General features: G+C 43.7%; 1 protein-coding gene across 1 annotated transcript in view; it reads right to left on the bottom strand.

Annotated features, from left to right (window-relative positions):
• The window catches only part of LOC119964580 (ras-related protein Rab-3B-like), a 202,620-nt gene that overhangs the window by 48,750 nt on the left and 127,195 nt on the right, over nt 1–26,675 (bottom strand). The window contains exon 3 of the mRNA XM_038794256.1: nt 1,674–1,792. Within this exon, the coding sequence (XP_038650184.1) occupies nt 1,674–1,792 (119 nt within the window). The remainder of the gene's footprint in view (nt 1–1,673; nt 1,793–26,675) is intronic.

Genomic DNA, 26,675 nt, shown 5'->3' with positions numbered 1-26,675 from the left:
ACACTCAAGAAACTTGACACCATCCACGGCCAAGCAGGCCGTTTGATTTGTACTCCTTCTGCAAACATTCATTCCCTCCACTACCGATGAACAGTAGCAGCAGTGTGCACCATCTACAAGGTGCACTGTAGGAACTCACCAAGGCTCCTTGGGCAGCAGATTCCAAACTACCATCCAGTAGGACAAAGGCAGCAGATACCTGGGAACACCACTACCTGGAGGTTCCCTCCAAGTCACTCACCCACCCTGACTTGGAAATATATCACTGTCACTGGGTCAAAATCCTGGAATTCCCTCCCCAACAGTAGTGTGGGTGTACCTCCATCTCAGGGACTACAGCGGTTCCAGAAGGCAACTCACCACCACTTTCTCAAGGGCAACTATGGATGGGCAATAAATGTCGATCTAGCCAGTCATGCCCACATCCCATAAAGAAAATGACTCTAGCAATGTGGTGGACTTTTAACTTCTCTCTGAAATGGCTTAGAAAGCTAGATTTCAAGAAGGGTACACATCACCAACTTGTCAAGAGTAATAAGGGATAGGAAATCAATGCTGGCCTTGGCAACATGCCCACATGCCATTACCAAATTAAAAATAAAGACTAAACATGATTTTTGGTAAAAATTACAACAGACATCTTCCCCAGAAATGCAGAGGACAAAGTGCATGGGCCTAAAGACAGACTATTCCCTGGGGCTCCCAGGTAGGATAGATGAGACAAACTACTGTGTTGGCTCAGTGCTCAAGCAGCATATATTTAGCAGTTATTTATTTTAATTAAAAAAATTTAGAGTACCCAATTCATTTTTACCAATTAAGGGGCAATTTAGCGTGGCCAATCCACCCACCTTACACATTTTTGGGTTGCGGGGGCGAAACCCAAGCAAACACGGGGAGAATGTGCAAACTCCACATGGACAGTGACCCAGAGCCGAGATCGAACCTGGGACCTCGGCACCGTGAAGCGGCAGTGCTAACCACTGTGCCACCGTGCTGCCCATATTTAGGAGTTATGATGTTTAGCTACAACTTCAGTTAAAAACAATTGAGGAACTACCAAGATATTCTTCAAACTTTTTATTTGAAATTACTGTTATAGCTCACTCCAGTTAATTTAATTCAATCGCTACAACAAAAACAGAAACTACTGGACAATCTCAGCAGGCCTGACAGCACCTGTGGAGAGAGAAGGGAGCTGATGTTTCGAGTCTGGCTGACTCTTTGTTAGTTTAATGAAATGAAATGAAATGAAAATCGCTTATCGTCACAAGTAGGCTTCAAATGAAGTTACTGCGAAAAGCCCCTAGTCGCCACATTCCAGCACCTGTTCGTGGAGGCTGGTACAGGAATTGAACCTCCGCTGCTGGCCTGCCTTGGTCTGCTTTCAAAGCCAGCTATTTAGCCCTGTGCTAAACCAGCCCCATCACTGGTTACTCACACTGAATTATGTATTTAAGTCCTGTTGGAGATGAAGATGGGTCAACAACGTAATCGGCAATTCAAGAGCTGCATTTCTACTGGTCTTCAAACAGATCACCAACTGACATGCTGATTCATCATCAGAAAAATGTATAAGAAAATGCAAGGAAGAGCTGATGGAATTGTTTAAAGACCAAGTGAATTTGATGCCAGAACGAAGAGAGAGGGAAAAAAATACAGTTTAAACTCACCAGTCCTGTACTGCATTAAAAGATTCTTGATTGGCAATGTCATACATCAGTATGAAGCCCATGGCTCCTCTGTAATAAGCAGTAGTAATAGTTCTGTATCGCTCCTGACCAGCTGTGTCCTGTAAAACAAACGTGTGCGTTAATACAGAATAAAATAATTTACTGCTGAATAATGGGACAAAAGTCAAACTTAGAGTTCCTCACTATTTCAAAGATCACAGCTAATTAAAACAAAAAAAGTCAAGCAGAGTGATTTAAATCTTGAACGCAAAACCAGTGCGATCTCCCCCTTAACATTACTAACAACTCAAGATTCAAGGCGATATGGTTGTATAGTGGTTGGCACTGCCGCCTCACAGCGCCAGAGGCCCAATTTTGATTCCGACCTTGGGTGACTGTTTGCGTGGAGTTTGCACATTCTCCCTGTGTCTGTGTGGGTTTCATCCGGGTGTTTCGGTTTCCTCCCACAGTCCAAAGATGTGCAGGTTAGGTGCATTGGTCATGCGAAATTGTCCCTTAGGGTAGGGTTGGAGGAATTGGGTCTAGGTAGGGTGGCCTTTCAAAGGGTTGGTGCAGACTCGATGGGCCGAATGGTCTCCTTCTGCACTGCAGGGATTCTACGGTTTCACTGGTATCTTCAGATGGTGGCTCAGACATCTGGGGGGTGGAGGAGGGAGGAATATATTTTGAGATAAGGTTGATACGTGAAATTATTTAATGGGAGATTTTAACCAACCAAATGTAAACCGAGAAAATCCAAGTGGCTTTGTCAAATTGTTACGTGTAACTCATGACTGCTTCATAACTCCATACTTCAAGGAATCCATAATAGTCAGTTGTTAGTTCAATTTCATAAGTTTGAAAGCATGAAGGAAATGGATTTTAAGACAGTTCTGGGTGATAGCAACGATAACATGACTGAGACTAATATAATAATTCAATACTGCATGGGGTTAGCACTCGTGGGCGATTTTCAAAAATCCAACTATAAAATTCAAAGTGGACACAACTAAAGCAGGTTGACTGGGAAATTGTTTGTTCATACCTCAGTTGAAAGCAAGTGAAATATAGTCAAAGGTATATGCATAGCTGAGATTTGCAAGCATGGGCTCAAAAATATGAATTTAAATGGATCGACAAAATAATTCAAGTGATATAAGAAAGAGAAGTCAGCTTCACAAAGATTGCAGAGAGAAGGCTGAAGGTGATCACTGGGAGGAATAGAGTACTGAAAATTTCATGATAAGCAGAGTGCAAGGAAAGACCTAAAACTGCAATAGAACCATAGAATTCCTATAGTGCGAAAGGAGGCCATTCAGCCCTTCGAGTTTGCATTGACCCTCTGAAAGAGCACCGTACCTAGGCGCACTCCCCACCCGATCCTGGTAACCCATAACCCCGCCTACCCTGCACATCTTTCGATACTATGGGGCAATTTAGCATGGCCAATCCACCTGACCTGCACTTCTTTGGACTGTGGGAGGAAAGCAGAGCACCCGGAGGGAAGCCGCGCAGACACGGGAAGAAAGCGCAAACTCCGCACAGACAATAACCAAAGGCCGGAATTGAACTTTGTCCCTGGCACTGAGAGGGAGCAGTGCTAACCATTGTGCCACCGTGAGAATTTTAACATTCCACACATCAATTAATGAGGATTAGCGATCCAGAGATCACATGAGCAGCAGATTTAAAAAAACTGACTGACAAAAAGATAAAGTTAAAAATAATAGTGGCTACCTCTTTAAAAAAATTGGAAAACAAAGCTGTATAAATGTTTTTATGAAAGTGAAACATTTGCTTGAAATACTTTTCAATTCATGCAAATTCTTGAAAGCAGAATAATAATTTTATGATTATAGCCACAGCTACAAATAATCTCGAAACAGTTAAATAGCTATTGTTTTCCTCTTCGGAACAAGGGCAATTACATCAAGGGTTGACCTGGATGTAACTGATGGGGGATTTGTTTGCTGGCTTATAGCTTTCGGTGGGAAATTATTGCAAGGAACTGGCTAGGCAATTTCTCATTGCAAAGATTTCTCCCCTTGTTGAATAAGGATTGATTTTTCTTTTAACATTCAGGTATGAAAGCAAGAAAACTCTTTATGTAGTTTTGAGCAATTAGTACTTAATCATTAATGAAAATATATGTGGGAGGGACCTTTCTGTGATAAATCTTGCTGAATAACAGGAGAGCCACATAAAAGGTCCCTGGAAAGGTAATTTCCTTCATATGACCAAGTTTTGTCTTTCCTTATCTACAATTTTTTATTCATCTGTTTCCTGATGATAAGATTTTTCTCAGCAGACCTCTCAGTTATGTTGTGACTGATTGTAACTATGGGAACTGTCTGGAAGAGGCCAAGCTCTGCATGCACCACATACACAGGAGACAACAGAATGTAATCAGCATTCAGTCACGTTTTGTCGATAAGCACAAACCTCTGCCTTCGATATTTTAAGAACACTGGGCAAGGGCAAATAAGGCAATTTATTACACTGCTCCTTTTCCTACCCAATAAAATGCTTGCTTATTTTTTTATTTTCAGTTCCGATAAAATCCATGTGCTGAAAGGTTACAGATGCTAACTCCCTGCCCCCCTGCAGCATTTTCTACATTTTTCTGATTTTAATTTATCGTCCCTTTTTATTCCTGCAGGCATTATGCAAAATGTTACTGCCCATCTAGCCACAGAGGATAAATCAATATTTTTATGCAAGTCCTTCTGTGGACTGTAAGCATGTGCCATGAGACCAAGTTTGATCAACCGGACCATCTGATTATCTGCAGGTAAATTTGAGATAAATCGGAGACACTTAGACCCGTGACATAAACGCTTTAACCTTCTGTACAACGAACGCAACAATCAATCATTTTTATAAAAAAAATAAAATTTAGAGTACCCAATTCATTTTTTCCAATTAAGGGGCAATTTTAACGCGGCCAATCCACCTATCCTGCACATCTTTTGGGTTGTGGGGGCGAAACCCACGCAAACACGGGGAGAGTGTGCAAACTCCACACGGACAGTGACCCAGAGCCGGGATCGAACCTGGGACCTCGGCGCCGTGAGGCAGAAGTGCTACTTACTCACTGTGCCACCGTGCTGTCCTGCAACAATCAATCATATAAGACCAATGACACATGAGATAACTTAGAGCCAGTTTACTTCCAACAATCCATTTATGCAAATATGCATTGTCTCCCTCGGTCAAAGATTTATTTTCAACAAATGGATTAACTACTTTGTTGGTATAGCACACAAAGGAATCACATATAAATACATTGTAAGGTTCCTTCCTATTGATTCCCCATTTCCCCTCTCTTTATTTTTGCCATTATCATTTTTCATCCATGAACATATATCCTTAAGTCAAACAGCAGAGAGAATGAGGAATTCAAAAAGTTGCAACATACTATTTGGCACTAGTGTTCGAACAGGAGAACTTAGACTTTGTGAAACCCATGAGATGGGGTGAGACTCAGTTCGATTGGTTGGCTGGTAACCAATGAATTGGCCAAAAGGTCATGTTCTACCTAGTAACAGATGGTGTTTGGATCTTGCCTGAGTGCGCTGATTTTCAGAGAACCAGGGGAAGTTCAGTTTGAATCCTGGACACTCAGGAGAAAGGACCTGCTCTCTCTCGTGTTTTCTTCAGAAAAGCTGCTTTATTTCTGAAACTAGAGACCTGAATGAATCTACCATGAAAACTATTACAGACTGGAATGGCAATATCACAACCTGAAAGCTTGGTTTGAAGGAAAGTATGCTAGCAACAACCACCTGAAACAAAGACTCTTACTTTTTACTTATTATTTTCACCCCACTCTTCCCCTTTGTTTGTTTGTCACATGTGTGTGTATGTATATATATATATATATATATATACACACACACGCACACACACAGAGGATGGGCGGCAATTTAAAGTGGGGGATTATGAATTAGATAATAGTTAACCAGTTGTATTTGCTGTATATTTCATTATAGTTCTTGTTGTAAAAAAAAAAATTGTGTTTAATTTACAAACTTGGTGACTGTAATCATTGGGCAACCAAGGGCCAAAGACTTTGGGTATTTTTCTAAGAATTATTGGTTAATTCACTCGTGTTGCGGCCCCGGGTCAAGAGGGCTGACATTGACTGCGCCCTAGTCCAGGGTGTTGTAACAATGTCATCACATGATTGAGCATATTAATACACAAAACATATAAGATTGATGATTAATTTAGTAGCATTAATAATTATGGAGCGATATGATGTAACCACTCCCATGGAGAGCTGGCATATATTCGGACAGGACTGGAAAGTTAGTATTCCTATTTACAACATGTTAAGAAGAGATAGGAGACAGGTCAGAGCCACCTGGGGGAGGCCGGGTGATGCAGGAATTTCTAGATGGGTTGGAGTACCCGAGGTTAGGGGAGGGGGACAGGGCTACATTAGAGGGGACGCTAATGAAGCAGGAGATAAAAGATGCGATTGGGAGGATGCAGTCGGGGAAGGTGGCAGGGCCAGATGGGTTTCCGGATGGGTGGAATATTATAAAAAAATTCAAAAATAAGCTGGTTCCGCTGATGGTGGGGATGTTTAAGGAGGCGATAGGGAAAGGGGTGTTACCACAAACTTTGGGACAGGCAAGGATTTCCCTGTTACTTAAGAAAGATAAGGATCCGATGGAGTGTGGGTCGTATAGGCCCATATCACTTTTAAACGTGGACGGAAAGATATTGGTGAAGGTACTGGCAGGTAGGCTAGAGGAGTGCCTCCTAAAGATGATAGGTGAAGATCAGACGGGGTTTGTGAGAGGGAGGCAGCTCTTTTCGAACATCAGGAGGGTATAGAACGTGGTTATGGTACTGGTGGAGGGGAAGGAAACAAAGGTGGTTGTGGCATTGGACGCTGAGAAAGCGTTTGACTGGGTAGAATGGGGATACTTGATGGCAGTTCTAGAGCGGTTTGGAATTGGACCCAGATTTGTGGACTGGGTAAAGCTATTATATAAGGAGCCGAGCGCCAGTGTCCACACAAATAACATCAGCTCAGAATACTTTCCTCTCCACCGTGGGACTAGGCAGGGATGTCCTATTTTCCCCCCCTGCTGTTTGCACTCGCGATTGAGCTGTTGGCCATCGCATTAAGAGGTTTGGGGGTATGGGAAGGGATAGTGCGGGGTGGGGGAATAGCGCATAGGATGTCCTTGTATGCCGATGGCTTGTTATTATACATGTCGGAACCAAGTGTATCAATAGCGGGAATATTGGAGCTGCTTCGGGTGTTTGGTCTTTCGCAGGATACAAATTAAATCTAGACAAGAGTGAGTATTTTGTGGTGTCTCGGTCAGGGGTGGGGGCAGGGGTGGGGGGCTGCCATTCCGTAAGGCAGCGACTCACTTTAGGTACCTGGGAGTGCAGGTTGCTCGAGATTGGGGGGGGGGGGGGGGGGGGGGGGGGGGGCTCCATAGGTACATTTCTAGTTTGGTGGGGAGAGTGAAAGCTGATCTGGAAAGGTGGGATGGTCTCCCTCTGTCACTGGCGGGTCGGGTACAGGTGGTTAAAATGAATGTGCTGCCGCGATTTCTGTTTATTTTTCAAAGCCTACCGATTTTCCTGCCAAAGGCATTTTTTTTTTTTACAGAGATTGAAGGGATGATTACCTCGTTCATATGGGGAGGGAACGTGGGCAGAATTAAAAAGGTGCTACTACAGAAAGGGAGGCATGCAGGGGGTTTGGGTCTTCCAAACCTGATGTATTATTACCGGGCGGCGAATGTGGAGAAGGTACGGAGCTGGGTCAGAGGGGTTGACTCTCATTGGGTCAGAATGGAGGAGAGTTTGGGTAGGGGGTTGGGATTGAAGGCGCTAGTGACAGCGCCGCTCCCAATGGCCCCGGGGAGATGATCGGGGAGTTCGGTAGTAATAGCTTTGTTGAGAATTTGGAGGTAGTTTTGAAGCACTTCAGGTTGGGGGCATGGTCAAGGGAAATGCCGATTCAGGGAAACCATAGATTTGAGCCAGGGAAGTGGGATGGAAATTTTTGCAGATGGGAGGAGAAAGGAATTAGGACACAAAGATTTATTTCTTGGGGGTCGTTTTGCAGGATTGAAGGAGCTGGGAGCGAAGTATGGGCTGGAGCAGGGGGAAATATTTAGATACATGCAGGTTTGAGACTTTGCCAGAAAGGAGATACAGAGCTTCCCAGTAGAGCCAGCTTCCACATTGCTGGAGGAGGTGCTGACAACTGGGGACTGGAGAAGGGGGTAGTATCGGTGGTTTACGGAGCTACTTTGGAGGAGGAGAAGGCGCTGCTAGAAGAGATCAAGGCAAAGTGGGAGAAAGAGTTGGGAGAGGGTATGCCGGAGGGGTTCTGGTGTGAGGTGCTGCGGAGAGTGAATGCCTCCACCTTGTGCACGAGGTTTGGGCTGATACGGCTGAAGATGGTATATAGAGCACACCTTACAAGGGCAAGGATGAGTCGGCTCTTTGAGGGGTAGAAGATGTGTGTGAACGTTGAGGGGGGAGCCCCGCAAACCACTTTCATATGTTTTGGCCCTGTCCAAACCTCGAGGATTATTGGAAGGAGCTGTTAAGGGTAATCCCTAAAGTGGTGCACGTGAAAGTGGACCCGGGCCCTCGGGAGGCCTTATTCGGGGTGTCGGACCAGCCGGAGTTGGAAACGGGTGCAGAGGCAGATGTTGTAGCCTTCGCCTCGTTGATCACCCAAAGGCAGATTCTGTTAGGGTGGAGATCAACCTCTCCACCCTGTGCCCTGACGTGGGGTCCTGTTGGAATTGTGAATGCTTGAAAAGGTCAAATTTGAACTGAGGGGAAGGATGGAGGAGTTCTACAATTCACGGGCATTATTCATTATGCACTTTGGAGTGACAACATTAATAATTAGTTCTGTCACAACACTTGGATGTAAGGATGGCAGAAGGAGTTCAATGTGGGGAAGTGCGAGGTCATTTGGATTTGAGAAAGACAAATTAGAACATTTCTTTAATGGTGACGGGTAAATTGCTGTGGAAGAGTCCGAGGTGTCTGTACAAGAATCATTAAAAGCGAGCGCACTGTTTCGCAAACATTGAAAAAGCTAATGGAACATTGGTCCAAGTGCCTTGAGATAAAGAATAAAAGTGAGGCAGTGACATTTCAGTTATCTGTGAAATGCCATCTGTAGTACTGTCTTTAGCTCATGGCACTGTGCTTCAGTAAAGTTATATTGCCATTGGTGTGAGTACTATGCAGATTCACTAAAATACTGGAGCTTAAAGGGTTAAATCGTGAGTATAGGTTATATAAACATTGTTTATAGTCTCAAGTTTGGAAGGTTGATGTGTGATCTAATTGAGATGTTTAAAGCGATTTGATGGTTACAGAGCGAGGTCACAAAATTTGATTTCTTAGTGCCCGTTTATTGCACTACAGGATTTAAGTTTCCTCCGGGTGCTCCTGTTTCCTCCCACAGTCCAAAGATGTGCAAGTTAGGTGGATTGGACATGATAAATTGCCCTTAGTGTTGGGTGGGGTTACTGGGTTATGGGGATAGGGTAGAGGTGTTAACCTTGGGTGCGGTGCTCTTTCCGGGAGCCGGTGCAGACTCGATGGGCCAAATGGCCTCCTTCTGCACTGTAAATTCTATGTATGTTAATGCTAACATAAATGCACGGCAGGAACCATTGCTTTCTTAATTGTGGCAGAGGCCCATGTCAGGCTTCAGGCAGTGGAAAAACCTCCTGGCGATTAAAATGGTGGGTGGAAGGGACTAACATGGGATTCCTGGCCAGTGGCAGTAGAATGTCAACTAGGCTCATTAATTAGCAAATTAACACCCTTTATGCTTGAGCCTATTGCAATTCAGTGGTAGTGTGTTACGTGTCCTTTATTATCAGGCACTTGATGCCTGCTTGAGGGACCTAGGATTGGGGATCAGGGGACGGGGGGCACTGCCTATTATAATCCATTTTGGAACCTTTCAAGGCTCTTGAAATTGCAAAAGTGACCTTTTGGCAATCATCTTACAGTTCATCATGATCCAATTTAAAAGAAATGCAGTTCTTTTTCAGTTGTAGTATTTAATAAACAGAAGATATGGTTGAGGTGACAACACAGAACAGTTTTACTTGGATCTGGTGTATTTGGTCACCGCATTTGTCCCTTCCGACACAACATGTTTGGCCAGTTCCCCAGGCAGCAGTAGGCACACGGTGGTCTGGAATCTCCGGGAGCTGATGGTGCTGCACTTGTTGTAATGGGCCAGCCTCACCCACGATGTTCTCGAAAATATTGTTGATGAATGAGTTCATGATGCTCATGATCTTGGAGGAGATGCTGCCATTGGGGTGAACATGCTTCATTGCTTTGTAGATGGAGTAACTCTCTTTCTTGGTTCGCCGCCTCTTCTTGCCGCCCTTCACTGGAGTTTTCTTCAGAGTTTTCTTCCCAGCCTTCTTGGAAACTTGTGGCTTCTTTTCATCTCCCATCCTCAGCTTCAATTTCACAAACCAAACATCCTTGTGGCACACCACTAGTCAGTTCCTTCCAAATTGAGTGCATACCCTACTTTATCTTCTACCAACACAATAGGAAATAACTGTTTTTATTTCAGTGTTTCAACATGAGCAATGGTAACACCCTTTATGCTTGAGCCTATTGCAGTATCAGTGAAGGGAAAAACAAAGTTAACATTTTAGGTCTGTGACCTTTTATCAGAACTCATGATAAAACAGACTTGAAATGTTAACTGTTTCTTTACCTACAGACCAGACCTGCTGAGCATTTTCGGTTTAATCACTGTCCACTATCACCTAACCAATCTGCTGCTCAGATCAATGATTTGCCTTCAAATTTGCTTAATGTTGCAGATAAAATATATATATTAATGACTTGGTCACTGGGCGTGTACCTGATTACGTAAGCGAGAAAGGCCCGGGAACATTGCCTTCTGAGTTTGCAATTCCTGTTTTTGGCCTCCTGCGAGAGTTAGCAATCATTATGAGATTTTCACCTGCGGCGAGAGAAATTGTTCCCATTGGTAGAAGGCTGAGAACCAGATTTAAGGTGATTGGCAAAAGGGTATCATGGTGAAAAATATTTTTACACTGCAAATGGGTGGGATGTGGAATGCACTGCCTGAAAGTATGGTGCAGAGAGATCCAATCATGCTTTCAAATGGGAATTAGATAAGTACCTAAAGAGAAAATATTACAAGGCTAGTAGCTCTTCCAGAGAGCTAGCAAAATCACGACAGGCCAAATGGTCTCCTTCTGTGCTGTAACCATTCTATGATTCTTGGGGACAGAGCGAGGCTGTGGATGAATTTTGTTTGTTCTATTGAGCCAACACAGCCACAATGGATCAAACTCTTTCCCTTTCTGCTTTAAATCTCTGGTTTTACGATTCTAATTGCTGAAAATCTAAAATAAAAACTCAAAATACTGTAAGTATATGGAAGGTCAGTCATCATATAAAAATAGAAAAAAGACAGATTGTGGTACCTGGGGTATACCCTCGATCAAAAATAAAACCCTATAACTACTAAGGGATATATATGAAGATGACACGGTATGTGACTCCTCTGAACTAAACATAATGATATGGGATGAAATCTAACGGACACATCGCACCCGACTCGGGACCTACATTTGCATATTAAAGTGTGCAACTGGTTTCCATAAACGGGGACCAGCCGGATCGGCACTTAGGGGGACGGGGGATTTCCCAGGCGATGGGAGGCGCCCAGGTGGTCAGCCTTTGAGCAGGGTGGCACCCTGACACTGCTGATGCCACCTGGACACCTTGGCATTGCCAGCCAAGCACCCTGGCAGTGTTACCCTGGAACTGTCAGGGTACCCAGGCGGCACTGTCAGGGTGCCAAGGTGATATTTTGCCCAAGTCAAAGATCGGACCCAGTGGTACCTGACCCTTATGAGGTGGGGTGCGGGGGACTCGACGAGCCCCGAAAAAGTAAGTTGGGTGTTGAGGGGGGGCTGGGGGTTGCGTCGGGGGATTGAGCACCATTTTTCCTGCACTGGTGAGCGGAGGTCCTCAGTGCAGGAAATGGCACTGAATCACCCAAAGCTCCAGAATGAAGCAGAGTCTCATTTAATAATGGGGTTGTTCTCAGTGCTGCAAGTGGCAGGAAACACTCAGCTAAACACGCTCGACACTGGACTCTCTTTCATTTCCATTCAATCACACCCATGGAAATTTGGTTAAAACCATGGGTTGAGGCTTGGGGGCCACGTCTCAGGACCAGTGCCAGGAGATGTGCTCAGCTTCTCCTCACGCAACAGCATAAGTCATAGATAGTGTTGTACTGATTTGGAAAGATAATAAATAATAATAAGGAATCCTACACAAGCAAAATCTACTGATGCAACATTTGATCCTTGGGTGGCATTAACACGGCATATAAAACAGTCACAAAACTAAATTAATTGGCAAAAGCCATATTTCTACAATCTTCTCCCCTGATCAATGCCAGCTCATATTGTTAATACAATGTGTACATGTTTTAGCCACAAGGAAGCTTCATTTCAGCAGTTACTGTGGAATCTGTTCAAGCTGAGAACTGGGCATTTGGTAACTGATTGAATGTCCCTATTTTTGTGAACATATGCAATTTAATTTTTTTCTGTAAATGTTGACTCCTTGGTCTTTCAAAGAGCAAATGCATATTATGGTGCCTAATTGAACCATTCTGATCTGTGCAGTTAGCTGGTCTCAGCTGGTGCAACAGGTGGTGGTGCAAAGGAGTGAAGGGGAGGAATAGGGCAAAATTCTAATTCCCAATTGCTCTCTACAGACACTTGTTAGAGAAGATATGAGCTGATGTCAAATAGGGATACATCTAGTTTCAGCTGTGAATCCCACACTTACAAATAGCATCCAAACGTACAAATTAGGAGCAGGAGTGGGCCTTTCGATCCCTCAAACCTGCTCTGCCATTCAATAATATCATGGCTGATCTGTTTGTGCTCACAGTGCCACATTCTGCCTACACCCGATAACCTTTGACTTCCTTGTCAGTCAAGAAGCTATGTACCTCTGCCTTAAAAATATTCAATGACGCTGTTTCCACCGCACTCTGTGGAAGAATGTTCCAAAGACTCACGACCCTCAGAGAAGAAACTTCTTTTCATCTCCATCTTAAGTGAGAGGCTCTTTATTTTTTTAAACTGTGTCCCCTGGTTCTATTTTTGCCCACAAGGGGAAGCATCCTTTCAGCATCCACCTTTGTCAAGTCCCCTTGCAATATGCCTCACGAGGAAGAACCTGGAGATGGCTTCGGTGTAACAAAATGGAGTTTAGTAAGTCGCAGGGGTCAAAGAGAGGAGAAATCAACGTTTAAGAATGAATATATTGATAGAAAGTAGTTATCCACTTAAGGAGAGCAGCCCAGAATGCAAAACTATAAGTGTGTAACTCACAAAGGTGCTCAAATACTTGTGAAAAGGGCAGCACGGTGGCGCAGTGGTTCGCATTGCAGCATCACGGCGCCGAGGTCCCAGGTTTGATCCTGGCCCTGGGTCACTGTCTGTATGGAGTTTGCACATTCGCCCCGTGTTTGCGTGGGTTTTGTTCCCACAACCCAAAGATGTGCAGTGTAGGTCGATTGGCCATGCTAAATTGCTCCTTCATTGGAAAAAATTAATTGGGTACCCTAAATTTACTTTTAAAAAATACTTGTGAAAAAATAAGGGAGTACAGCAAATGTGAGAAACTAAGACCTCACCCTGTAGTTTTCCAAATAAAACATATAGATATGCTCATTGCTATCTCTATAGATTTCATACTTGACAAAGACCTAAAATGGCTGAACACTTATGCCTGCCTGTAACCCTGAACAGAATAAACTACCTGGAAGTATCATGGATAACAATATAAGAGTTTCCCTGAAGAGCCACTTATGACACGCTGTGGGCTGCACAGACTAAATTCAAAGAGAGCTATACAAAGGCCATCTGCATTTCATAACGCAGGCTGGCCAACAGGAGTCTGCTCGTCTGCTAAGACAAAGTGTCCTGCAACCTCCCTTTCAATTCTTAATGATTGAGACATTTAACATTCTCAGCAACCCTTTTTACCATCTGACTAACAGCGTCACAGACGGTAGCTCTGACCCCATCTACACTGCTTCTACTGGAAATTCTGTACCATCGCCTACAAGGCTGATTTATCTATGCATGCTCATCTCATCAAGTAAAGTCAACATCATCAGAAAGTGAATTATCCAGCATCGGTTTTCAGCTTGCTGAACTCAGTGAAGGAATACCTCACTGGAATTTGATTCTGGACTCTGGAGCCCACCAGAAACAATATTTCTTTTCTCAGTGATCTTTGCATTGTAAATCATTCTTTTCTCTATCCTTTTTCTGTAAGACTGCAAAGGAGGCAATATTGTGACCCTGCTACATGTTTTCAATGTATGCAAATTAACTAACCCTTTGAGTTCATCCTATCTTGGGTTTGCTGTGGAGTTATTAATGGAAAATTGGATCTCATTGCAACTGAGGGTTTAGGAAATATACCACCGCTTGTAAAGGGGGAAGCAAATCAAAACATCATTCTGTTTACAGACAGATGGTGAGAGGAGAAATTAGTGCTGCTTAAAATAACCCTCACCCCACCTCCTGTCCTTAACACCAGATATTCAAATAGAATCTTGATTCATCGCATAAACGCAGAACTGAACTCAAGCCTTCGGTATTCTCAAGATCTGGACTTGGGGGTTACCGATTGGCTCCTATACTTGACACCTTTGACAAACTGCTACAAAATAAATGAGGTTGGCGTCTTCCATCTGTCAGTCCCTCCACTTCCCATCTGTCAGTCCTAATAGGAAATTGATAACCACATGTTTCATTCACAGTCAACATTTAACAAACCGGTTAAGTATAGATATTTTGGAATGTTACAGTAATTATTCATTTTCATGCTTAAGTCCAAGCTAATATTACATTTTTTTTCTTTTAAAAAAAAATTAATTTAGAGGACCCAATTACTTTTTCCAATTAAGGGGCAATTTAGCATAGCCAAATCACCTAACCTGCACATCTTTGGATTGTGGGGTGAAACCCACGCAGACACAGGGAGAATGTGCAAACTCCACACGGTTAGTGACCCAGGACCGGCATCGAACCAGGCTCCTCCCGGTTTGATTGCACGTTCTCCCTGTATCTGTGTGGGTTTCCTCCGGGTGCTCCAGTTTCCTCCCACAAGTCCCGAAAGACGTGCTGTTAGATGAACTGGATATTCTAAATTATCCCTCAGTGAACCCGAACAGGAGCCGGAATGTGGCAACTAGGGGATTTTCACAGTAACTTCATTGCAGTGTTAATGTAAGCCTGCCTGTGACAATAATAAAGACTGTTATTGTTACAGAAATATTCACTAATACATATATTTGTAATGTGGGGATGTCGGCATTGGACTGGGGTGGGCACAGTAAGAAATCATACAACGCGACATTTGTACGCATAGCTTTGCAATTAGCTTTCATGAACCTTGATGGACTCAAAATTGAAACTCCTTCCCCACAACTAGTCGACTAAAGGATCTAGTGCATAACCTTAATTATACAGACATCAAAAAAGTATTACTATGATAATGGATGGATTTATTAATAAAGTTGGGATGACAGACATCGCCAATCATGGTTCTTGTGGTAAATGAGAACATCACCATTTTTCCCAGCTAGAACTCAGTAAACTAAAATACCTGCAATAATTTGCTATTCATCAAACCCATTGTAAAACAGTGGCCCTCACAAAATGATAGTGGCCACATTTATTAATTATTTTGAATACGTAACATTCAAATTTTACAACATGTAATCTAAATATTCAGCTGCCGCTGTCCTCAGTTAAGAAGTTTTTGTTTCTAATAAGATAAATCAATCTGTTAAATATATTTATTGCTTCATTTTATCCAGGCTCCCCAATTACTTTGCGAACAATTATACCGGAACCTATAAAACCTGAAGTGTCACAAGATGGATCCCAATCTGTGCAGAGTTATCTAATCTCAATCAAGGAAGCAGTTTGGGATGCTGCAATTGGTCTCAGTTCTTTCGAAGGACAGAAGCAGCAGCTGGGGTGTTCTGTCCTTGAATGACATTAAGCGATCTCTGCTAGAAAATGTAAATCTGTTAATGTTGCGTGCAAACAAACCAAACACAATGTGATACTAATTTGTCAAAATAGCCTGCAAACACTCAGGGTGAGGCAGGAAGGGATGTGCTCTGGCTCAGATGATAGCATTCTTGCCTGTGAGTCAGTAGGTTGATCCACAACATGAGCATTATAATCCAGGCCGACTCTCTTGTGCAGTACTGAGGGAGTGCTGTACTGTTGGGAGGTGACTTATTTTAGAGGATACGTTAAACAACAGTCTCATCTGCCCTCTTGGAAGGATATAAAAAAATCCTCTGGCACCATTTCAAAGAGTAGGGGAGTTATCCCCAGTGTCCGAGCCAATATTTACCTCTCAACCAACATCAGAGAAACATTTGATCTAGTCATTATTGATGTACCATCAATGACCACGAGACAAAATGGTGAAACTATTGAGGCTTTATTGCACTAGATGTTGAGCCTCCTGCAGCTGGAACCAGAATGGCAGCGCAGGAGAGTATACACTTTTATACAGAGCCTGCTGGGAGGAGCCAGCAGGCTGGGATTTACTGTGTTAATTGTAGTACAGTGGCAGTACCGTAATACACGTAGTGTGTGACCAGTGGTGTTTACCACATATATCACATTGCAAATTGTGAGCTTGCTTTGTGCAATTTGGCTGCAAAGTTTCCCACATTGCAAAAGCAACTACACTTCAAAAGTACTTAATTGGCAGCAAAGACCTTTGAGACATCTGATGGTTGTGAAAAATGCAAATCTTTCATTTTTTTCCATGACCATCAAACCCAGAAATACCAGGAAGGCGAAGGATTTAAAGGCAGGACTGGATTTAAATTTTTTTACTCCAGTTTCCCACAGATTGAAAGGCTGGCTGGTTGCAAGGTGGGAACGTTTGTGGCACAAGACAGCAGTCAGAGACCACTGACAGTGGTTCCCAGCAATCAAGAAGATCAAGGGCTCTGATGGAAGATGGGGGGTGGTGTGGAGGGAGGTATGGGGGAGCGAAGAGCGGGAGGCTCACTGCAGCAAGAAAGGAAAGAGAGATTGCAATAGTAGGAGAAACTTGAGGGAGGGATGCAGAGATTTAGATCGAGGAAGAGAACATGAAAATAAATCACAAGGAGAGATTGTGGGATGGCAGAGATCATGAAGGGGGATTGTAGGGAGATATAATATAATCACCAAAAGAACAGAAAATGCTTGAAAACCTCAGCCGCACCTGTAATTAACAATCTGCTCCACATTTAAGTCAAACAGAATATGGACTCATGTTATGTAAGTACCGTGTTGCTTTCTCAAGTTAACCGTTGGGAGTGCAGATATACATTTACAAACTTAAATTTTAAAAATTCATTGCTTGAAAAAATATTTTGCACATAAAATGAAAATCACCAAAGAGAATAATTTGCTATTTGATTATATTTTTAATTATGGTTTGTTTTCCTTTAATAATGTCTTGGCTTTTATTGATTCATTATTTGTCCTGAATTAACCACCATTCCTGTTGGGTGTATTTGGTTTGGGATCACTTTTGATTATAAAATTATTGCACTAAGTCCTTTGACAGTTTTGGAAATGAGCAAAAGGAAAATGAAAATTGTTTTTTTTTAAGTGCTCCTTATCTAACTGTTCTTTCCTTTGGTTTTGAAATAATGAAACACCTTATCTAATTCAGTCTCTTCTTCCTCTTACAATCTTTGAAATTCCAAGCTTGGTGCTATCGAAACACAAATTTATAAGACTATAAGACAGAGGAGCAGAATTAGGCCACTCGGCCCATCGAGTCTGCTCCGCCATTCAATCATGGCTGATATTTTTCTCATCCCCATTCTCCTGCCGTTGATTTGATTTGATTTATTATTGTCACATATATTAGTAAACAGTGAAAAGTATTGTTTCTTGCATGCTGTACAGACAATGCATACCGTACATAGGGAAGGAAGGAGAGACTGCGGAATGTAATGTTACAGTCATAGCGAGGGTGTGGAAAAAAGATCAAATTAATACGAGGTAAGTTCATTCAAAAGTCTCATGGCAGCAGGGAAGAAGCTGTTCTTGAGTTAGTTGGTACGTGACCTCAAAACTTCTGTACTTTTTTCCTGACGGAAGAAGGTGGAAGGGTATGTCCGACTACAGTGGTGTCATCAGCAAATTTGAAAATCGAGTTGGAGGGGAATTTGGCCACACAGTCATTGGACTATAAGGAGTATGGTAAGAAGTCTTACAACACCAGGTTAAAGTCCAACAGGTTTGTTTCAAATCACTAGCTGTCGGAGCACTGCTCCTTCCTTTGGTGAATCTATATAAAGAGTATAGTAGGGAGCTGAGGACACAGCCTTGTGGGGCACTGGTGTCGAGGATAATTGTGGAGGAGATGTGGGGTCCTTAATTATGCTGGTTGTCTTTCCGAGGTAGCAGGAATTATAGACAGAGTCAATGGATGGAAGGTTGGTTTGCGTGATGGACTGGGCTACATTCACGACCGTTTGTAGTTTCCTGCGGTCTTGGGCAGAGCAGGATCCAGACCAAGCTATAATACAACCAGAAAGAATGCTTTCAATGGTGCATCTGTAAAAGTTGGTGAGAGTCGTAGCTGACATGCCAAATTTCCTTAGTTTTCTGAGAAAGTATCGTTGGTGGGCTTTCTTAACTATAGTGTCGGCATATATGGGGGGACCAGGACAAGTTGTTGGTAATCTGGACACCTAAAAACTTGAAGCTCGCGAACCTTTCTACTTCATTCCCATTGATGTAGATAGGGGCATGTTCTCCTCTACGCTTCCTGAAACCGTTGACAATCTACTTCGTTTTATTGACATTGAAGGAGGGATTATTGTCGTCGCACCAGTTCACCATATTCTCCATCTCATTCCTGTACTCTGTCTTGTCATTGTTTGAAATCTGACCGACTACGGTGGTGTCACCAGCAAATTTGAAAATCGAGTTGGAGGGGAATTTTGCCACACAGTCATAGGTGTATAAGGAGTATAGTAGGCGGCTGAGGACACAGCCTTGTGGGGCAACGGGTTGAGGATGATCGTGGAGGAGGTGTTGTTGCCTATTCTTACTGATTGTAGTCTGTGAGTTAGGAAGTTCAGGATCCAGTCGCAGAGGGAGGAGCCGAGGCCACAGAGGTTGGAGATGAGTTTCGTAGGAATAATAGTGTTGAAGGCTGAGCTGTAGTCAATAAATAGGGGTCTGACATAGGTGTCTTTGTTATCTAGGTGTTCCAGTGCTAAGTGCAGGGCCAGGGAGATTGCATCTGCTGTGGACCTGTTGCAGCGGTAGGCGAACTTAGTGGATCAAAGTAATCCGGAAGGCTGGAGTTGATTTGTGCCATGATTAACTTTTCGAAGCACTTCATAATGATGGATGTCAGAGCCACTGGACGATAGTCATTAAGGAATGTTGCTTGGCTTTTCTTTGGTAGAGGGATGATGGTCGTCTTCTTGAAGCAGATAGGGACCACAAATTGTTGTAAAGAGAGGTTGAAGAAATCTGTGCAAGACCCGAGTGCTCGTTCAGGTACCCCATCCGGGCCAGTAGCTTTCCGTGGGTTGATGTTCGAGAAGGCTGCTCTGACATCTGCAATGGTGACCTCAGATACAAGTTCATCCAAGGCTTTCAGGATGTAGGGCTTGCTCTCGCTGACCTCTTGCTCAAAGCGGGTATAGAATGCGATGAGCTCATCAGGAACCGGCGATTTTACATGCCTTCATCTTGTAGCCCATTCTGTCTTCCAGACCTTGCCATAGTTGTCGGGGTTCCTGTGGCTAGCCTGGGACTTGAGCTTGGTCCGGTACTGTCTTTTGGCACCTTTGATGTATTTTCTTAGATCATATCTGGCTTTCTTTTATAGCATGATCGGCTTACTTAGACCCCTCAGACCGAGACTTCAGCAAGCAGTGGATATCCCTGTTCATCCAGGGTTTCCGGTTGGGAAACAAGTGGATTTGCTTCTTTGGCACACAATCTTATTCACACTTACTAATTAAGTCAGTTCCTGTAGTGGCGTACTCATTCAGCCTTCTCCCCATAACCCCTGATCCCCTTATTAATCAAGAACCTATCTATCTCGGATTTAAAGACTCTCAGTGTTTTGGCCTCCACAGCCTCATGCGGCAAAGAGTTCCACAGATTCATCACCCTGTGGCTGAAGAAATTCCTCCTCATCTCTGTTTTAAAGCAGTGTTCTTCAAAGTCGGGAGCACGACCCGCGGGTGGGTCGCGGACGGGTGTCGGGAGAGTCGCGGAGCCGTTGTCCGCAGTGCTCCCGATCGCGCAAATCCCCGCGCAGCAGCCGGCTTTTAATAACGCCGGCTGCAAGGGGCCGGGAACATGTTAAAAAAATTTGGCCGCATTGCGCATGATGATCAGTGCATATGCGCATTCTGCGAAAATGTTTTAAAAATTCGGCCGCATTGCGCATGCGCGCACTATGATCGGCATGCACACTGTGGCTGCTATTTTTTTTTAACGGTTGCAACTTTTTGGTTTACAAGTTCTGTAGTGGTTTTTATTCATTTATTTTATTCAGTTAATTTTTATTTTTTTCATTTATTTTCATTTTATTTTTTTTACAAGTTCAGGGGGGGTTTTATTCATTTTTTCCATTTATTTTACTCATTTTTTTTTTTTAAAGTTCGGGGGTGGGGGTTTATTTGATAAAAATTTACAGGAAAAAATGCAGAACTTTGGACAGATGGAGACTCCATACTTTCCGACACAGGAAGGCTTCACCTTCATCCAACAGGTTCCATTGGAGGAGCGTGTACGAGGGCCAAAGGGACCCAAAACCATTTCCTCCATTTTTGTCAGCAGCAAACAAGACAAAAGAAAATGGTGGGTCGCGAAGGTCGGCCAGGTTGGGTCCCGAAGGTTGGCCGGTTGATAAAAAGGTCGGCCAGGTTGGGTCCCGAAGGTTGGCCGGTTGATAGAAATGGCTCCCCGGAAAAAAAGTTTAAAGTTCCTTTAGTCTGAGATTGTGTCCTCTGCTTCTAGTTTTTCCTACAAGTGGAAACATCCTCTCCACGTCCACCCTATCCAGGCCTCGGAATATCCTGTAAGTTTCAATAAGAGCCCCCCCTCATCCTTCTATACTCCAACAAGTACAGACCCAGAGTCCTCAACCGTTCCTCATTCGACAAGCTCTTCATTCCAGGGATCATTCTTGTGAACCTCCTCTGGACCCTTTCCAAAGCCAGCACATCCTTCCTTAGATACGGGGCCTAGCAAAACCTATCACAATACTCCAAATGGGGTCTAACCAGAGCCTTATACAGCCTCAGAAGTACATCCCTACTTTTGTATTCTAGCCCTCGCGGCATGAATGTTAAATTGCATTTGCCTTCCTAACTGCCAACTGAACACGCATGTTAACCTTGAGAGTCTTGAACAAGGACTCCAAATCCCTATGTGCCTTTGGTATCCTAAGCATTTCCTCATTTAGAAAATATTCTATGCCTCCATTCCTCCTTCCAAAGTGCATAACCTCACACTTTTCCACAATGTATTCCATCTGCTACTTCTTTGCCCACTCTCCTGTGGCCTGTCAAAATCCTTCTGCAGCCCCCTTGCTTCCTCAATACTATCTGTCCCTCTACAGATCTTTGTGTCATCTGCAAACTTAGCAACAGTGCCTTCAGTTCCTTCTTCCAGATCGTTAATGTATATTGTGAAAAGTTGTGGTCCCAGCACCGACCCCTGAGGCACACCACTAGTCACCGGCTGCCATCCTGAAAAAGACCCCTTTATTCCCACTCTCTGCTTTCTGCCTCACTGTCTTTTTCTTTACTTTGTATCCCTAATTATTATTTCCTTCCAAATAGCAACAGGATTCAATGGGCAATTGCATGGCATCATTTTTCTTTTGTGCTGTGATGTGACATACTTTATTCTCCAATGGCTATGTATAATTCTGAGAGTAAATGATATGCCCCAATACAAGGGTCTGTCAAACTTAAAGCTGACGGACAACAAACACATTTCGGATACAGAAACATTATCGGACAAATTGCGACCTCTTTGCAATGAGATAGCCCTAAGAAGTGAAACAGATCGCAAGTGAATCTGTTTCTTATTTCCATTTTGGTTAATTCAAACTGTATGCTCAACCTTTTTTTCTATTTTCTACTCGGTCCTTCCGAGCCATTTTGATACCAGGACATCTTTCACTTATTGTATTCAGTACTTATATTTCAGGGTTTTGTTTTATTTTAATTCAAATAAACCAGGATACAGAGCTAAAAACACAAAGTGCTGGATAAACTCAACAGGTCAGGCAGCATCTGAGGAGAGAAACAGAATTAATGTTTTGGATCTAAATAACCCGTCCACAGAACTTTCTGTAGGAGGGTCTGAGTTCTGTAGAAGGGTCATTTAGATCCAACACGTTCATTCTGGGAGCGATCTAAAGCCTTGTTGCATCCAATCGGGACGCAACAAGGTCGGTAAATCTTGCAGGAAACCTCTCGTGAGATTTACGAAGCTCGTTACGCCTCGTGAGTTTGAATGAGATCTCACGAGACAGTGTGATCTAGATCCTGCCCAATATGTCTACGTGAAGTTATCCAAGGTGTGGGACCCAACGGCCTCACCTCAGAGGCCCCAACAGGGTGCCGTTTAGCACTTGTTTTCACAAATGTGGAACACATATACCGGCATTATGGAAGGGTCTCCCAGGAGATTGTGGCCCCCCCAGGTGGTCAGGCTCTGAGTACAGTGGCACCCTGGCACTGCTGATGCCACCCAGGCATTGTGTAGTTGCCAATCTGGCAGTGCCACCTGGGTGTCACACTGGCAATTCCAGGGTGCTCAGGTGACACTGCATGGCTGGCAGGGATGCTGTCAGGATGCCAGGTTGGCAGTGCCAAACTACCCAGGTGGCATCTTGCCCATGCCAGGTATTGAGCCCGGGCAGTGTCCTGCCCTTATGAGGTGGGGTGCAGGGTGAGTCAAGGGCCCTCAATTGGCAAGTTGGGGCATTGGGGGTGTCCAGGGATTGGGGCGCAACTTCCTGCACTGACGTGCTGAGCTCATTAGTGCAGGAAATGAGTCACCAGCCTCCCTGGACAGGCGCTGGAATGTGGCGACTAGGGGCTTTTCACAGTAACTTCATTGAAGCCTACTCGTGACAATAAGCGATTTTCATTTTTTTTCATTTTCAAAGTGCAGCCTCGGCGTGGCATTCCTCACCGAGGCCCAAAAAAGTAGAGTCCTGTTGCAAGCGCCGGGAGACAGCCCGCCAAATGCACCCAAAACAGGACTCTGTTTCTCTCCACAGATGCTGCCAGACCTGCTACGTTTAACTCGCATTTTCGGTTTTTATTTCAGCTTTCCAGCATCTGCAGTATTTTGCTTTTATTAGGATACAGAGTTTTTTTTTTAATAAATAATTTTTATTGAAGTTTTTACAAAATACAAAATATAAACATCATAACTCTATTAATGTACACCCACGGTAACACCCCGTAAACAGTGCCCCCCAGCTGCAAGAGCAACTTCAAACAAAAGGGAAAAAAAACAACAAAAAAAACCAAAACAGAAACCAAAAGACAGAAAAAAGAGAAAAAGAAAAAAGAACAAGGGAGAGAGATAGCACCCTCCACAAACCCATGTGTACAGTTCTCCCCCCCCCCCCCCCCCCCCCCCCGGGTTGCTGCTGCTGTCGGCCTATTTCCCTACCGTTCCGCCAGGAAGTCCAGAAAGGGCTGCCACCGCCTGAAAAACCCTTGTACTGATCCCCTCAGGGCAAATTTCACCCTCTCCAATTTAATGAACCCCGCCATATCCGAGATCCAGGCCTCCACGCTGGGGGGCCTCGCATCCTTCCACTGGAGCAAGATCCTCCACCGGGCTAGGATACAGAGTTAACCACTGAATTTCACACAAGGGTGTTTAAAACATTGGACTCTCCTTCCTCGTCTTTTCCACTCCTCCTGGCACTGGTATTATGAAATTAGTGAATCTTTTACATTGTAGGCTGCACGCAACCTGCTCCCATATTGTTGGGCAGCTCCTCTGTCAGTCAACAAGAAGAGCCTGTACCTCTCAGGCCTGGCTTAAAATTTCCACACACACCCCCTCTCTCCCTTTCAGCCAAGTGCTGCAGCTGCCAGAAGTCCCATCTGCCTGGAGATCAGATTCAACATTGAACCTAGTGCAACTGTTTCTATCCCAAATCCTGCCTGGAAAATTGATCAGGTGCTGGAGGCAGGAAATCTGCAGTTTTAAAATGTGACTCTGTCGGGATTAGTAACCCAACTTGAATTTATTTTTGTTGTTATTCTGAAACATCTAAATGAAAATCCAACAAAAATTGAACGTGCCCATCTTTCCACAGTGCAACCTGATTCTGAACAGTATATGAATTGCAAAAAGTTGGTTTGCAGGTGCAGCAATTAATTAAGAAGGCAAATGGATTTTTTTTCCTTCAGTGCTAGAGGGATGGAGTTTAAAAGCAGGGAGGTTATGTTGTAGCTGTGTAGGTTGTAGGGTGCTGGTGGTCTCCTTACTTGAGAAAGGATATACTTGCACTGGATGGGGTGCAGAGGAGATTCACTAGGTTGATTCCGGAGTTGAAAGGATTAGTTTATGAGGAGAGACTAAGTAGACTGGGACTATACTCATTGAAAAATGAGAAGAATGAGGGAGGATCTTATAGAAACATATAAAATTATGAAGGGAATAGATTGGATAGAATTGTAGAATTTACAGTGCAGAAGGAGGCCACTTGGCCCATCGAGTCAGCACCGGCCCTTGTAAAGAGCACCCTATTTCAACCCACATCTCCGCCCTATCCCTGTAACCCAATAGCCCCACCTAACCTTTTTTTTTTGGACGCTAAGGGCAATTTAGCATGGCCAATCCACCTAACCTGCTCATCTTTGGACTGTGGGAGGAAACAGGAGCACCCGGAGGAAACCAACGCAGACACGGGGCGAATGTGCAAACTGCACAGACAGTGACGCAAGCTGGGAATCGAACCTGGGACCCTGGAGCTGTGAAGCAACAGTGCTAACCACTATGTTACCGTGCTGCCCAGGATAGAAGCAGGGAGGTTGTTTCCACTGGCAGGTGAAACTAGAACTAGGGGGCAGAGCGTCAAAATCAGGGGGAGCAGATTTAGGACTGAGTTGAGGAGGAAGTTCTTCAACCAAAGGGTTGTGAATCTGTGGAATAACCCTGCCGAGTGCAGCAGTTGAGGCTACCTCGTTAGATGTTTTTAAGGCAAAGGTAGATAGGTTTTTGAACAGTAAAGGAATAAAAGGTTATGGTGAGCGGGCGGGTAAGTAGAGCTGAGTCCACAAAAAGATCAGCCATGATCTTATTGAATGGAGGAGCAGGCTCGAGGGGCCAGATGGCCTACTCCTGCTCCTAGTTCTTATATTCTCCAGTGCAAAAGTTCATTGGATGTTTTCAGACCTACTGTTCATCAAAAACCGTTCATTAAAAACCCTTGCATGCTGTTGATGCCAAGAGTGCTGAGGTCTTAATTCTGTTGAAGCAGGCAAAGTGAGGAGAGAGGTTTGCTTTGATCTTAAAAAGTGCATACTTGTTTGATGAAGTTATCCTTTACAGAAGTGAGTGTCCATTACAGTCAGGTACAGAGTAAAAAAAAGAATGATAGCAAAGAGATGAGCATGGCTACATGAGTAGAAGGTGATATCTAGTCCAACATATCCCTGTCTTACCTTAGTCACCCCTATCAGGTCAATGAACTTCTTCCTGCACTGTTTGCAGTTTCTGGGATGGTGGAGGTTCCAATGCTTCTCTCTCCCACCTCCCTCCAGATGCCTCCATCACACTTTAATCTGACATCTTCCCATTAAGTGCACATCAAATGATCTCTTTGGCTCTCGCTTCTTCCAGCAACATTTCCACTGATGTCTCTAACTAACTTGTAGGAGTTTTTTTGAAGAAATAACAGACAGCGTTGATGAAAGAAATTGCAATTGATGTGCTGTACATGGACTTCCAAAAGGCATCTGATATAGTGCCAACACAACAGACTTGTGAGCAAAGTCATGGGATAAAAGGGAAGTAGTAACATGGATATGGAACTAGCTGAGTGACAGGAAACAGAGATTGGTGGTTAATGGATGTTTTCTTGGGCTGGAGAAAGGTTCACCGTTGAGTTCCCTTTGGGTAAATGTTGGGACCCTTACTTTTCTTCATATATAGTAATCACCGAGATCATTCTGTACAGGGCATAATTTCAAGTTTGCAGATGATATGAAACTTGGAAGCATTATGAATTGTGTGGAGAACAATGTAGAGCTTCAAAAGGACAGACAAATCAGTGGAATGGGTGGACAGGCGGTAGATGATGTTCAATGCAGAGAAATTATTCATTTTGGTACGAAGAACCAGGAGAGACAATATATAAGAAAGTGCACAATTCTAAAGGGGGTACAGGCGCATAGGAACTCTTATTAGACAATGTTTAACTCATGGCCACGTTCTAGATTAATAAGTGGATCAGGGGTTATGGGGATGAGAAAATATCAGCCATTATTGAATGGTGGAGCAGACTCAATGGGCCGAGTGGCCTAATTCTGCTCCCGTGTCTTATGGTCTTATAGGAGCCTGAGAGTACATGAGCATAAGTTATTTAATATGGCTGACAGGTTGGGAGAGTGGTTATTAAAATAGATGGGCTTTATTAATAGGCCATAGAGTTCAGACATTTGTAGAGGACACTCATTTGGCCTCATTTGGAGTATTGCGTCCTGTTCCGAGTGCTGCACTTTAGGAATTATGTGAAGGCATTGGCGAGAATGTATAAAAGAGTCATGAGAATGATCCCAGGGATGCGAAGTTTAGTTATGAAGATAAATTGGAGAAGCTAGGACAGTTTTCCTTG

This window comes from Scyliorhinus canicula, chromosome 4 (assembly GCF_902713615.1).
Source record: "Scyliorhinus canicula chromosome 4, sScyCan1.1, whole genome shotgun sequence".
Taxonomy (NCBI): Eukaryota; Metazoa; Chordata; class Chondrichthyes; order Carcharhiniformes; family Scyliorhinidae; genus Scyliorhinus; species Scyliorhinus canicula.
Note: the sequence above shows the minus strand (reverse complement) of the source record. Positions and strands in the feature narration are given on the sequence as shown.